Raw genomic sequence first — 15760 nt, 5'->3', positions numbered from 1 at the left:
GCCATTCAAATTCAAAGTATCTGCTGCAACATTCCCTCCTGCTCAAGGGAAGGCCAATTTTAATGCTGTTCAGGCCTTCAGCTGTTTGGCTGAGTCCCGCTCACACTGTGGAGAGCAAGCAGCTTTACTCTCTCCACTCACATAAATTTGATCTCATCCCAGAATACTTCCCTAGAAACATCCAGAAAAATTGATTGATTGAATATCTGGGTAAGGAAGCCCAGCCAACATGACACATAAAATTAACCATCAAAGGGTATGAGAAGGAGGAGAAAAGAGATGAAATTGCCCAGAGTACAATCCCAAAAGCAGAGTGTGGCAGAGAGCTAAGGAGCTCTGGGTAATGCCATTTTTCTGTCCTCATGTTCTGACAAAATTGGCAGAGACTTGCTAGGCAACAAGGCAAATGTGGGCATGCGTACACTAGTAAAAAGCCTTCTCATAACTCCCTCTCCAGATATTCACCTCTGATTTACTTCCTAACCCCTTCTTACTATTGCCCAACACCAAGCCTGGAGCTAATCAAGTTCTTAGGCAGACCTGTTGACTCAGTGAGTCATCCTGTAATCCTTGCTATTCCGGAGGCTGATATCTGAGGATTGAGGTTTGAAGCCAAACTGAGGCAGACAAATCAAAACCTTTTTCTCTCCTATTAACCAGCAAAAAAAAAAAAGAGCCAGACATGGAGGTGTTTTTCAAGTGGTAGAGAGCCAGTCTTGAACAAAAAAAGCCAAGCAAGGGCATGAAATCGAGAATTTAAGCCCCACTATTGGCACGTACACAAAAAAAGATGTAGTTCTTCTGTACTTTTAAAATGAGGTCAATGGAAAAAAATTATATTAAGCAAAGCAAGCCAAGCCTGAAGAAATGTAGGTTGCATAGTTTCTCTCATTTGTAAGAACTAGAATATGTCTATGATATTCTTAACAGGGGATCACAATAGCCCAGTCGCTAAGTGCATAGGACCTTATATAATGAAGCATACCAACATGAACTCCAAGAACTGGAAACAAGAGGGTTTTATGAAGTGCTATACGCAGTCATTTTTTATTCTGTTTTAGTTTTCTGTACATTTTGTCTTGTATAAAAGTTTATCTGGTCCGTGGAAGGAAAAGGGAATCACAGAAAAATAGGACAAAGCATGAACTAATGGTACACTGATACTCACTAGACACTATGCTGGAGATGAACTATACAACTTGAGGGATGGGGGATGGAGAAAATGAGGGAGGGGGTAACAGTGTTTAAAAAGAAATTTACTCATTACCAGCCGGGCATGGTGGCTCATGCTTGCAATCCTAGCTACTGAGGAGGCTGAGATCTGAGGGTCGAGGTTCAAACCCAGCACGAACACAAAAGGACCTGGGACTCTCATCTCCAATTAACCACCAGAAAACCGGAAATAGCACTGTGGCTCAAGGGGTAGGGCAGTAGCCTTGAGCTGAAAAGCTTAGGGGCAGTGCCCAGACCCAGAGTTCAAGTCCCACAATGACAAAAATAAATAAATAAATACATACATACATACATAAATAAATAATAACCAGAGCAGAAAAGGGCTGGAGGTGTGGTTCAAACAAAATACTTAAGCCAACATGAAGACCTGATTTCAAACCCCAGTACTACCATAATTTTTTTTTAATCTCCAGCACAGCCCAACCAGACTACAAAACCTTTTCTTCTCCCATACTGCGAGTTCTGAGCACTCATCCCTCAGCCACCTCTCTACAGACTCCCTAATAACTACACTTATAAGGTTCTTAGCATTTGTTTCTTTAAATACTTATCAGTAGTCTCCAAAACAAAGCATTTTCATTCTCCCCTTTTTGCTTTAAAAAAATGTAGTATTATAATAGTACTCTACTCATATCCCCCAAACACACCCAACCCCAGCAGTGAAATGCCCTGACCAAAAATCCTGATCTTACTATGACTTCCTAGTGTCTCTTCCCTCAAGCCCGGCTTCCAACCCCTCCCTTCAACTCTTCCACCAAACTATCCTGGGTCTCTTCCACACCTCCACTGCCTCCACCCCATCTAAATCCCCGTAATCTCTGGGGAAGATGATTGCTGTAGTCTGCTGTGACCACATCGTCTTGACCCCAGTGGCCTATTCTCCACACTGTGGTCAGAGCTGATCTCTTAGAAGGTAGGACGACACCACGCCACTCTGCAACATCTCCCGGGGATCCCCACAGCACTCTGTATACTAATCCAGTCCCCTACCACTCCCTAGCCTCTCCCCATGACTTACTCCAGCTACAGCAATCTCCTCACTGTTGGGGGCTACATGAAAATCTTGCTTATACACCCCAGTGCCTTTGTATTGTCTATCTTTTTCCTGATGCAGATACCTTCTCAATTTTCCTTGCTAAAGTATCTTCTAGCTAAAAGTCCAACCATTCCCCCCCCACCCCGCACACACACATTTCTTAACCATCTTTTAGTTTTTCATAGTAATATTAATTAATGTCCTACACATCCTGGAAAATGCCTCCATTATTAGTTAAAATGCGATCTCACTAACTCTTTGCCTAGGCTGATGTAGGAGCACATATTTTTTATTTGTTATTTTTTTTGCCACTACCAACAAAAAAAGAAGAAACTATAAATGAGATGATTATTTAATAATAACCACAAACACTCCCTTTTACAGTCCAGCGCTATGGTTTGAACTTTACATTAACTGCGTTATTTATTCATACTCCTCAGAGAGAGTGACTTGCTATATTTGTATCTTCAATGTTCCCCAAAGGCCCATGTGTTGGATTGCCAATGGGTGACATTATTAGAAAGTAGTAAAGCTCTTAGGAGGAAGGGTCCAGTGGGAGAAAGTTAGACCATTGGGGGGCATGCCATTGAAGAAACCCCTGGAACCTGGCCCCCTCTTTTTTTTTTTTGTGGGTCATGGGTCTTGAACTCAGCCTGGGCACTGTCCCTGAGCTCTTCTACTGCCCTACCCCTTGAGCCAAGCCCACTTCCCTATTTCTAAAGGTTAATTGGATATAAGAGTGGCGGGTCCTTTTGTGCCTGGGTTGGCTATGAACCTTTGAACTCAGATCTCAGACTCCTGAGTAGCTAGGATTATAGGCGTGAGCCACCATGCCCGGCTACCTGGGCCCCTCTTTCTGCCTGTCTGCTTCTTGGTCATCATGAGGTGAGCATTTCTGCTCTAACACATGCTCCTGCCATGATGCTTTGCCTCACCACAAGCTGAAAAGCTACAGAGTCCATTGACTATGCCTGGAAGTTCTGAAACTGTGAACCTACACAAACCACTCTTCCTTAAACATTGTTTCCCAGGTATTTTGTCACAGTGATGGAAAGCTGACTAATGCAGCAATTATAGATCAGATCCATAGGCTCCAGCAAATCTCCTGACTCACCACACTCATGTTGCTAGTAAGAAAAGAATCAAATTAGAGCTTTTCCTAGTTCAAAGTCCAGACTCTTAATCACTGTGAATCCCCAAAACCTTTCTTTTCTTTTCTTTCTTCTTTTTTTTTTTTGTAGACAGGGGGCTTGAACTATGGGCCTGAGTGCTGTCCCTGAGCTCTTCAGCTCAAGGCTACTGCTCTACCACATTAAGCCACAGCACCACTTCCAGTTTTCTGGTGGTTATTTGGAGATAAGAGTCTCACAAACTTTCATGCCCAGGCTGCTTTGAACCAAGATCCTCATATCTCAGCCTCCTGAGTAGCTAGGATTACAGGCATGAGCCACCATGCCCGACCCTATTTTGCATTTTTAACTAAGTCAACCACACAGAGTGAAGCCATTAAGTATAACTCCTGGACAGCTCCCTTCCCCTGAAGAGGAAAATGTGTGCACACAAGCAAAGATAAGGCACTGGAGGGGAGAGATTCGAGGGATTAGAAGGACTGTGAGAAACACGCTGTCCAAAACAAAGGAGAAATGAATGATACTTAAATTGTAAGAGCTTCTAGTTGATAAATACTGTCTGGTATTTCCTTGAAGCGCTTTTACCCTCACCGCAGGCTCTGATGGCTGTGGTCCAGTTACCTCAATTGGGCTGTGTGACTCATCAACCTCCCTTTAAAGCAACACTGGGGCCCAGGGGTAGTGACTGCTCAGGGAAGAAGCCATGGCTCACACACTTCGTTCCTCCTGGCTACTGTTCTGCTGGCTGGTGCTAACTGCAACAGAAGGTAAGGGTTTGGGGCTTTATTCTTCTGTGGGACCACTAATCAGTTGGGTAGAAAAACGAAATGGACTCTGGGATTACATATTGGATAGCTAAGCTATTTCCATCAGCCTGGAACCTTGTCTGAGCACTAGCTCTGTGGTTAGAGGTGCATAAGTCTGAGCGTCATTCCTGCTGAAGCGACAATATTCTTAATATTCGTAGTGTATGGGCTGTGAGGACCGTGTGACCTACATACACAATACTCTAGTTCTTCTGTATGAAGTTATCAGTGCCCACCGTGGGTCACAGTGCTGGTCACCTTGTTACATGTCCAGAATGGCCAAGTGGACATGGTGAATATGTGACCTCTGTTTGGTGCTTTCATTCGTCATATAGACCACTTCATTCCAGTTCTATGAGGTTGACCTCTCCCCTTCCTACTCTCTCCCCTTTCTCCCACTTCCCAATCTCCAGATGGCCTGAGCTTTAAAATTGGTTTGAAAACTAGTGGAGAAAGAAAAGGGCAGGGAGGGCAGGAGGAAGGAAAAGGAGGAGGATCCTGGGAGGCCGGAATCTAGTGTTTTCTTCACCCATCACCTTTGCTCCTATCCTAGATTCTGATCAGGGAGGAAAGACAAGGAGTAGAAGGGAGCCCTTTATCCTTCTTAGAGGCTTTGTGGGGACTTACCCTGGCCCTACTCCCACAACAGATGGGAGTAGTGGCGACATGGACCCAGGTTATAGGATAGCTAAAGACCCTCTATTTCAACCTCCACCCCAACTCTGGCCATCACGAGGATATTATAAATAACCCCTGCTCCCAAGCCCCAAGACAAGGCCCCAGCCATTGCCTGTTGGAAGCGACATCTAAAAAAGGAATCATGAAACAAAGCTAGCCACCCACCATCTTCTTTCCAAGGTATGGGGTTGTGCGATCATGAAGCCAATTTTGTCACCTTTTCTTTTCTTTGGGAGGCTTTGAAAAGTGTGAAACTTACCTAGTTACCATGAGATTAAAGATTTCTTTTACTCTGTTAAAATAAAAAAAAAAACAAAAACAAAAACATAAAGAGCTAAGCATGGTGGCTCATTTTTGTAATCCCAGCTACTTGAGAGATACAGATTGGAGTATCACAGTTTAAGGCCAGGCCAGGAAAAAAGTTAGGAAGACCTTATTTCAAATAATAAATTAGGGGTTGAGACTATGGCATAGTGAAAGAATGCTTGCCTAGCATGCATGGAGCTCTAGGTTTGATTCCTCAGTACCACATACACACAGAAAAAGCCAGAAATGGTGCTATGGCTCAAGGGGTAGAGTGCTAGCCTTGAGAAAAAGCCCAATGACAGTGTTCTGGCTTTTAATTCAAGTCCCAGGACTGGCCAAAAAAAAAAATTAGGGGTCTGTCACAAGTCATATTATGTGGACCATTGGAATTCAGAGGGACAGTCAGATCCAAGAAGGAGGTGTCACATGGGCCACAAGAATTGAGGGGAGAGCCACATTTGAGGGGTGTCACAAAACTTGCAACTGGGGCAGGAATTTTTATGTCATACCATTAAAACAATACAACATGGGGAAGTAGAAACTTAGCAGATTTTTATAAACAGGGACACAGGGCATGACTTAATTGACAAGCTGATTCTTAGAGGTTCAAGTGATAAACTGTTAGCCCTGAGCAAAAGAGACTCAGAAATGGTGTCCAGGGCCTGAGTTCAAGCTCCAGGGCTGGGTAAATAAATAAATAAGGCTAATAGCAGACACCTGAAATCCAAGCAGCTTGGGAGGCAAAGGTAGGAGGATCTCAGTTCAAAGCCTGGTGGGGAGGAGGAAAATAAGACTACATGCAACATAACTAAAGCAAAATGGTCTGGAGGCATGGCTCAGGTGATTGAGCTCTTGCCTAGAAAGCATGAAGCTCTGAATTCAAACTCTAGTACCTAGTGCCACCTATTTAGTATAGCTGGTACTGGATATATACAGGTGTACATATATATATATATATATGATATCTATATAATTTTTTTGCCACTCCTGGAGCTTGAACTCAAGGCCTTAGCACCGCCCTTGGCCTTTCCTCAAGGCTAGAGCTCTACCACTTGATCCATAGCACCACTTCTGGCTTTTTCTTTGTATGTAGTATCAAGGAATCAAACCCAGGGCCTCTTGTATGCCTCTTGTATCCCCTCAGTCATGGGGCTTAAACTCTGGACCAGGATTCTGTCTCTGAGCTCTTCAGCTCAAGATTAGTGCTCTACCATTTTGAGCTACAGGGCCACTTCTGGTTTTCTGGTGTTAATTGGACATAAAAGACTCCAGGATTTTCCTGCTGGGGCTGGTTTTAAACTGTGATCCTCAGATCTCAGCCTCCTGAATAGCTAGGATTATAGGCATACACTATCAGCACCTAGCTAGTTAACATGTGTTTGAATAATTGAAAGATGTTTAAATTTTTACTTTGGCAGCACGTTACATGTAGTTTCACCCTATCCCAACTGGAATCCTGGTGAAATTGGTGTGTGAGCTCCCCATTCTGGATTTGCTAGACCAGGTCATTGTCACTCTCCAAACCACCCTCCTCCCTCTTTGAATCCTCTCTTTGAATTCTGCTTCAAGTCCTGACATGTAAATGCCATCAATGTCACCTTATTATAGGCAAAGACCAAGCCTTTCTTAAGACATTTTGTTTAAGGTTTGCAACCACTCTGACACTTAGGAGTTTTCCTAGCAGTTGGCACACCAGCTGCAGCACATAGTGCATCCCACTCTTTGTGTACATGCATGTACTGCAGCTGCCTCCCACTTCCCGGGCACGCGCCTGAGTCCTTATGATTTCTGCACCTGTCATAGCACCTGACATGGCAGCCTGCACTGCGAAGTGACTTGACATATAACTAGAATTGAAAGAGGCCACATTCTGGGATCTAAATTTTTTATCTTAAAAAAAAGAGATTGCCTGGGTGCCAGTGGCTTATACCTATCATCCTAGCTATGATCCACAAAGTGAATCAAGTTGCAATCAATGTAAGCAATCACAGGACTGTAAGTTAATCACAGGACTGGTATTTTCTTTCTGGTTCAACTCTGAAAGCACATAAAAAAATTTTTTTTAGAAAGCGGAATAGTAGCTTAAAGTGATAGTGCACTAGCCCTGAGCAAAAGGAACTCAGGTACAGCACTCAGGCCATGCTCTGAATTCAAGCCCCATGACAAAAAAAAAAAAAATGAATTTTCCTAAAACTCCATTGCCATCTAAAGGAAGAACTTTATGCTTGACTATCTAGAGCCAAGCTCATTTCTTTCAAAATCAGTATAATTCAATATACTGAAAAATAGCCAGCTATTTTCTGCCCAAATAACCACAGAGTATAGGTAATTATATCAAAAAATCTCATTATTGTTTTCTTTTAAAAAAAACATAAAAAGTGGTAGTTGTTGCTCTGTGATGAATTTCATGTCTAGACTCTAACAAACCTATCTAAAATTGACATCCAACGTTTGAGCAATATGCTGGCTTTTTCATTTGACTCTAATACTCTAAATTAATGGTGAAAATGTTCTGAGACTATATTAGAAAAATAGACAGAGGGCTATGCAATGTCTTGCTGAGTACTCCTGTAAGCTGAGTTTCCACAATGAGGACACAGAGCCAACAGTCCCTTGTCTTCATAGAAGTGGAGCTATGGCTCAAAGTGGTAGAGCTCTAGTCTTGAGCAAAAGAACTCAGGGACAGCACCCAGGTCTTGAGTATAAGCACAATGACCAACAGAAAAAAAGTTCCCAGAAGGGAGTACTGGACTGTCACTACTTCACTACTGGACATGCAGAGTCTTGGAGACTCCTGCCGTCAGGCTCTAACACCCAACTGCCACAGGAATTAAGGTGTGGCTTTGAGTTTTAAGAAATAAGCTGAGAAGCTGACGCCAGTGGCTCATGCCTGTAATCTTAGCTACTCAGAAGGCCGAAATCTGAAGATTGTGGTTCAAAGCCAGGCTAGGCACAAAAGTCCATGAGACTATTATCTCCAATTAACCTCCAGAAAACCAGAAGTGGCACTGTGGCTCAAACACTAGCCTTGAGATGAAGAGCTCAGGAACAATGCTCAGGCCCAGAATTCAGGCCCCACAACCATCAAAACAAACAAACAAACAAACAGAGAAAGAAGAGGTGACATTATTCAAAAAGCCATGTACTCAGTCAGGTGCCGTTAGCCCACACCTAGAATCCTAACTGCTAAAGCCAACCTGGTCAAGGAAATCTAGGAGACTCTTGTCTCCAGTTACCCACCAGAAAACCAGAAGTAGCACTGTGGTACAAAGCAGTAAAGTGCTATGGCAAAGTAATGTGCATGGACAGTTGAGATCAAGCTCCACAACCTACGAAAAAGAAGGAACAAAGGGAGGGAAGGAGGGAAGGAGGGAAGAAAAGAAATGTATTCATTACTTGAATATGAAACAATTACCCTTTTGTATATCACTTTGTAATGACAATTTTTAATAAATTCAAAAAAAAAAGCCCAAGTTGCCAGTGGTAGAAGGTGGAGAATGTGTGTTTTAAATCGCTTAACGGTTTACTGAATGGTAGAACTAAAGGTTTGACTATACCTGAAGTGACTACAAACTCAAGATGGAACTTAATAAGATTAGTTTCTGCTCTAGTAGCTAGATTCTTCCAGAACTTGTCAGAAAAGATAGTGATGGCAGATTTAAGCAATTTTATAATTAGAGTCCAATTTCAGCCACAGAATGTCAGGATGAATATGAGAGAAAAGACTGGCCCGTTACTCAAGGAAAAAATATCCATTCAAACTAACTTTTAAAAGGGATGTTTTGGGGCTGAGACTGTACCTTAGTAGTAGAGTACCTGCCTAGCATGCGTGAGGCTCTGGGTTTGATTCCTCAGTACCACAATGACAATATTTTTTTTTGAGGGGGTGCTTGAGCTCAGAACCTGAGCACGGTCCTTGGACTTTCTCAAGGCTAGAGCTCTACCACTTGAGCCTCAGCACCACTTCCAGCTTTTTTATATGTATGTGGTACCGAGGAATCAAACCCGGGTCTTTGTGCCAGCTGGGCAGGCACTCTACCACTAGACCAAACTCTCGGCACGACAATAATTATTTTTTTAATTTAAAGGATGTTTCTGGAAGCTGGGCCTGGCAGTCCATACCTGTAGCCCTAACACTTAGAAGGCAGGAGGACCATGAGCTCAAGACCAGGTTAGGCTACGTAACAAGATCCTCAAGACAAGAATGATGCTGGAGAATCACGTGGCCATCCTCTGCTAGTACATCTTTCCTGGCGTTTATTTTGATCTTTGATTTAATCTTTCTAAAAATCTTAAGTACAGCCAACTTTCAGAGGGACTAGTAATGGAAAACCACTTTATTATCATATGATCTCCTGTCTCATTCTTTCCTCCGAGGCACTTCTCATTTTGTTGCTTCTTTATGAAGACCTTGCCTCTGCTTCTCTACATTCAACTGGCCAAACATTGACCCTACAACTTCCACTAACTGTACTTCTTTGTTACAATTCTCAAATGCTGGTGCAGTTTTTCAAGGACTAGCAACGAGTAAGGAGAGCATCTACTGCTGTGGATGACTCATTTTTCCAGGGGCTGTGAATGAGACAGAATACATGGAAAGAACCATAGACCCAGGCAGGTACAAGTGTATCCAGGGCAGCTAAGAGATCTGAATTCAGCTGCCCTGAAGGTGAGGAGAATCTAGTTCTCTTTCAATGCATCAGTACTCTCAGCTTCTGTGGGATCCTTCTGTCTCCATCACACACGCTTGGACACACTTTCAGGCCTCCATTGGCGCCTCAGGGCAATGATTAAACATTACAGGAAGATTGTTTGCAAGGCCAACTTAACTGGGTGATTCAGCCGAGAGAACACCTTGATACTTGCACCTGATCTAAATTTCTTTTCAAGAACTAGTTGTGTCATGATCCTCAGAACACCTTCCCTAATTTTCTTAACACTAAACCCTTTTCTGCCAATCTTTATTTTGTTAAAGTATGCACAGAATAAAACTTCAAATCTTAAGGTAAAGCTTGATTACATTTTATGCATACATATGTGCGCAACATGCATGTAGATGTATATACAGAAGTGTAAACATGTGTATGGCACATGGATCATGGATCATGTATGATATATACTCATTGAATAACTGTCTAGATCAAGGTATAGAACATGTCTTGCTTTCCTCCTTTCTTTTGTTGTTTTGCTTTGTTTTGTTTTTCCAATCCTGGAGCTTGAACTCAGGGATGGGCATTATCCTGGGGCTTCTTTTGGCTTAAGGCTAGTGCTTACTTGAACCACAGTGCCACCTCCAGCCTTTTCTGTTTGTGTGGCACTGAGGAATCAAACTCAGGTGCATGCAAGGCAAGCACTCCCCGTGTGGTATAGAACATTTCTAAAGAACTCTATGGTGGGGCTGGGAGTTTGGCCTAGAGGTGGAGTGCTTGCTTAGCATGCACTAAGACCCAGGTTCGATTTCTTGATACCACATCCACATAAAAAAGCTGGAAGTGGTTCTGTGGCTCAAGTGGTGGAACTTTAGCCTTGAGAAATCACAAGGACAGTGCTCAGGCCCTAAGTTCAAGGCCCAGGACTGGCAAAAAAATAATAATCCTATGGTTCGGGGCTAGGAGAGTAGCTTGGCAGTCGAGTGCTTGCCTAGCATGCACAAAGCCCCAGGTTTGATTCCTAAGTACTACATACACAGCAAAGGCTCAAGTGGTAGAGCGCTAGCCTCGAGCAAGCTCAAGGACAATGCTCAAGCCCAGAGTTCAAGCCCCAGTACTGGCAAAAAAAAAAGGAGAGAGAGAGAAAATTCTATGGTTACTTTGTATAGTAAATAGCACCTACTCTTGGCTGGGAAGGTGGCTTAGTGGTAGAGTGCTTGCCTAGCATGCTTAAAGCCCTGGGTTCCTCAGTACCACATAAACAGAAAAAGGTGGAAGTGGCACTTTGGTTCAAGTGGTAGAGTGTTAGACTTGAGCAAAAGAAGCTCAGAGATAGTGCCCAGGCCCTGAGTTCAAGCCCAGTAAATAATAACACCGACCCTAACCCTTAGGGTATGTATTATTTTGTGTCTCACAGAACATCCATAGGATTCTTCTATTTGCCATGGATATTAGTAACTCTTCTTTTTCACTACTGAGTATTATTTCATTGTATGAATATGTCTGTCTCTGTCTCTGTCTGTCTTTCTCTCTGTGTATCACTCTCTCTCTCTTCCTTTCTTTGTCTCTTTCTTGTGCCAGTCCTGGGACTTGAACTCTGGGCCTAGACACTGTCCCTGGGCTCCTTTTGCTTAAGGCTAGCACTCTACTGCTTGAGCCACAGCACCACTCCCACTAATCGGATATAAAAGTGCCTGGCTCCTGAGATGTCCAGACCTCAGCCTACTGGTATCTAAGTGCACGGGTGTGAGCCCAGGGCTCCTGGAGTGAATGTACATTTTCTAAGTGAATGTACAATTTACAAGGAAGGCTCCTATGATCCACTTGGACTAGTTCTTTTTGCATAGAGTGCATTTATTTCTCTTGTGCATTCAGTTCCCAAGAGCAGAAAGACTGGATCCTAAGATGTTTCTGTTTGCTGTTTTCTTGCAGTGTGGCAGTGCTTTCACATATGTTTTGACATTTCTTTATTTCTCTCTTCTCACCTATCTCCTTGCCCCTGCCCTAAAGGCTCCAGCCTCCTCTGCCCAGTTCCCAGGCCGGTTTCATGACTTGCCTTTCCCCCCACAGGACAGAATTTAGTCACCCCTCCCAGAGGCTCAGGAAGCAACGCAAACCCTACAGACTGCCAGATCTTCACGCTCACCCCTCCACCCACCACAAGAAAGCCTGTTACCAGGGTCCCTCGGCCCACCACCAAGAACACCGTGCAGCGAGTTCCACAGGGGAGGCCCGGGGTCTACCCCAACTTTCCAAGAGGACCGTTCCTCCCACCAACCTGCAACCACCGTTTCCATTTCCAGCCATTTTACTGGACCTTGGGGAGGCTCTTTCCAAATAGGTATTTCCTTGGGAGACGACTCCAGAGTGGAAGCTCCTCTGAGGAAAGCAGAGAGAAAAGAGCAGCTCCGGCATATTGAAGTCCCTATCTCTGAAAGACAATAAAAACATTTCTGCTTTCAACTGGGGACTGGGGGCTCCCGCCTATCAAACTGGCTGCTCGGGAGACTGAAATTTGAGGATCTTGGTTCAAACCCAGCCCAGGCAAGAAAATCTGTGCGACTCCTATCTCCAATTAACTACTAAAAATTTTAGATAGAACTGTTGCTCCAAGTGGTAGAGCACTAACTGGAGGATAAAGGCTCAGACACAGTGCCTAGTTCCTGAGTTCAAGCTCCAGAACTGCCAAAAACAAAACAAAGCAACAACAGCAACAACAACTATTTCTGTTTTCTCTTTCTGAACTAAAGTTGTTGGATTAGAAGATGAAAAATCCAACATAACATTGACTAATAATGGTTCCTTCTCCTTGTTAGCAGTGACATTATTAGATTACAGATTATTTTTGTCTATAAAAAAGAAAAGTAACCAAATTATCCTTGTCCCACAAAAGATTAATGCAATAGGCCTGGAGTGTGGCTTAGTGGTAGAGCACTTGCCTGGCATGCACAAAGCCCCGGGTTCCATTCCTCAATACTACATACACCGAAAAAGCCAGAAGTGGTGCTGTGGCTCAAGTGATAGGGCTCAAGTCTTGAGAAAGCCCAAGGACAGTGCCCAGGCCCTGAGTTCAAGCCCCAAGACTGGCAAAAAAAATAATGCAAATAGAAATCTTAAAATGGGGCTGGCTCATGCCTGGAATCCTAGTTACTCAGGAGGCTGAGATCTGAGGATCACAGCTCAAAGCCAACCCAGGCACTAAAGTCTGTGAGAATCTTATCTCCAATTAACCACCAGAAAACTCAAAGTGGTGCTGTGGCTCCAGGGGTAGGGCAGTAGCCTTGAGCTGAAAAACTCAGGGACAACGCCTAGGCCCAGAGTTTCAAGTCCCATGACAGAAAAAAAAAATTTTAATGGGTTATTCCAATAATTTCTATCCATACTGAGAAGCTAGCAGAATTAATACCTTCCTCTAAATTAGAGTGAGGAAAGTTTACAAAAGAGATTAAGGGGGGCTGAGAGTTTGGCCTAGTAGTAAAGTGCTTACCTACCATGCACGAAGACCCAGGTTTGATTCCTAGGTACCACATACATAGAAAAAAAAAAAAGCCGGAAGTGGTGCTGAGGCTCAAGTGGTAGAGCTCTAGCCTTGAGAAAATCCAAGGACAGTGCTCAGGCCCTGAGCCTAAGCCCAGGACTAGAAAAAAAAAAAGATTAGGAAATGAATGAAGACATTAATGATTTTTTTTATATTCATCAGGAAACATACAGAGCAAGATGCATTTTAAAGTTCACCAATGAACTTTAAAAAGAGATTGTAAGATTATAGCAAAAAAATAGATAACACTATATTTATAAACTGGACTATTTAGCTAAATATAGTATCCAATTTTTATATAAATGGAACTAGAAAATATATATTTCTATATAAATGGAATTTTAAAAATATGTGTATATGTATATAAACACACTGAATACTATGACTGCATTCTCCCATCCTTCCTTTCCAAATTTATTTTAATACATGCTTTTTAAGTGATTGATGCAATTAGTTTGATCCTAACTCAGATCTAGGATCCTAGCTAAAAGAGATCCTAGATAAATGAAATATTTCCCACTAATTTTTCAACATAGGTTCATGCTGAAATACTTGATTTAAGTTAGCTAAATAAATCAGGTGTCTGTCCTAGCTACTTAAGAAGCTGAGATCTGGAAAATCATAGTTCAATGCTATCCTGGGCAAAAAAAAAAAAAATAGTCTATGAGACCCCCAAAGGAAGAAAAAGAAAAAAGCCAAGTGGTAACTGGAACAGAGCTTTTAGTGGAAGAGCTGCATTTAAAGGAACAGTCCAGATGAGAATGAGACCCTGAGCACAAGCCCTAGTACCAGCACACACAAAAAGTTACCCAAATGATATGTTAACTCTTGAAGTCTATAAAGTTCATTCATTCAATTATGAGAATCTTGTATTCCTTTCTCTATAAAATATTTCCTGCTGTTTGTGCCACTCATCTTGCCTATAACGTAGGAACTTCAGTTTTTCCTATGTGTCAATGGCTTACACTGTTTCTCTCAGAAACTGGGTGTAAAAGATGCTGCTACTGCTATTCCAAAGAGACAGCAAATAACATGAAGTCATGGGAACTCTGCAAATGAATGCCTGGGAAAAGGAGAGAGATAAATTATTGTAATGAACTTCCTTTCTACATTAAAAGATAAAAAGAAAATCCATTTCTCCTCACTTACTTTGGAGCAAATCTTCATTATAACAACAAACTAAATAAAACCTACTTGAAAACTTTATCAAGAAACTATCTTTTGAGGCCAAGTACCAGTAGCTAATACCTGCACCCCTAGCTACTGAAGAGACTTAGATGTGAGGATCGTGGTTCAAGGCCAGCCCAGTCAGGAAAGTCTAATCTCCAATAAACTACTTTTAAAAAGCCAGAAGTGGAGCTGTGGCCCAAGTGGTGGAGTGCTTTAGCCTTGAGTAAAAGAAGCTTGGAGACAGTATCCAGGCCCTTAAGTCAAGCCTCAAGGTTAGCACAAAATAAACAAAAAACTATCTTCTGAAAAACCTTACATTCTCCTGGAAGGCAGTTTGGAGGTTTCTCAAAAAACTAAAAATAGACCTTCCCTATGATCCAGCCATACCACTTCTGGGCATCTACCCTGAGCACCATAACTCAGGATATGATAAAGACACCTGCACAGCCAAGTTCATCTCTGTACTATTCACAATAGCCAAGCTATGGAAACAACTCAGATGCCCTACTGCAGATGAATGGATAAAAAAAAATTGTGGCACATATATACAATGGAATTCTGTCTAGCCAACAAGATAAAATAATGGCATTTGCTGAGAAGTAGATAAAGCTAGAGCGAATCATGTTGAGTGAGATAAGCCATGACCAAGGAACAAGTGACAAGTGGATATTAGATCCAAACAGTACAAGAGCAATGACTCAATATTCAGATACTCAAGGTTATGGACACATGGTCTTGGAGATATAACTACATAGACGTAAAAATTATGAAGGGATTTGTACTCTGTAGACATATATACTGTATATAGATCAATATGTATCTATGACATACAAAGTCTTGCCTTAATTTTAATTATGTTCTAAAAGTTATGTGCCAGTGATTGCATAGAGATACCTTTCTTGAATACTTGTTAACCATGACATTTGAAATATGATAAAAAAAAATACTTATATTCACTTTTGGTTAGGGGGAACATATCAGAAGAGGGTCATCAAAAAGCAAACTTGAAGACAGATAAAGCAGATAAAGATCTAGATTTGGAGCTCACTTCCATTTCTGACCCTTGTGTTTTATTCTGTGAACTTGGTGCTCTTATCCTCCCTCAACTGCCCCAAATCAACCTGGTTTTGGCTTTCATTGAGTTTACTCTCTTCAAACAATACAGTTTAGACATGTAGCTAGGATATTTATCCCCTTTGGAGGAGTTTCAGGCA

General features: G+C 42.3%; 1 protein-coding gene across 1 annotated transcript; it reads left to right on the top strand.

Annotated features, from left to right (window-relative positions):
* Nucleotides 1-3999: 3999 nt before the first annotated feature.
* Nucleotides 4000-12258, top strand: Odaph (odontogenesis associated phosphoprotein). Its single transcript, XM_090343977.1, has 2 exons — nucleotides 4000-4166; nucleotides 11909-12258. Exons 1-2 carry the CDS (start codon nucleotides 4103-4105, stop codon nucleotides 12256-12258), a joined length of 414 nt encoding a protein of 137 aa, XP_090200103.1. The 5' UTR covers nucleotides 4000-4102.
* Nucleotides 12259-15760: the final 3502 nt, after the last annotated feature.

Source organism: Megascapheus bottae, chromosome 13, assembly GCF_031878675.1.
Source record: "Megascapheus bottae isolate mThoBot1 chromosome 13, mThoBot2.hap1, whole genome shotgun sequence".
Taxonomy (NCBI): domain Eukaryota; kingdom Metazoa; phylum Chordata; class Mammalia; order Rodentia; family Geomyidae; genus Megascapheus; species Megascapheus bottae.
The sequence above is the reverse complement of the archived record's forward strand: the minus strand, read 5'-3'. Positions and strand labels throughout refer to the sequence as shown.

What these genes read in the sequence shown, in the direction of transcription:
- Odaph (XM_090343977.1), top strand. Translation starts at nt 4,103, where the DNA reads ATGGCTCACACACTTCGTTCCTCCTGGCTACTGTTCTGCTGGCTGGTG. An exon ending in GGTGCTAACTGCAACAGAAG is followed by an intron (nt 4,167 to 11,908) that starts GTAAGGGTTTGG and finishes TTCCCCCCACAG; the next exon opens with GACAGAATTTAGTCACCCCT.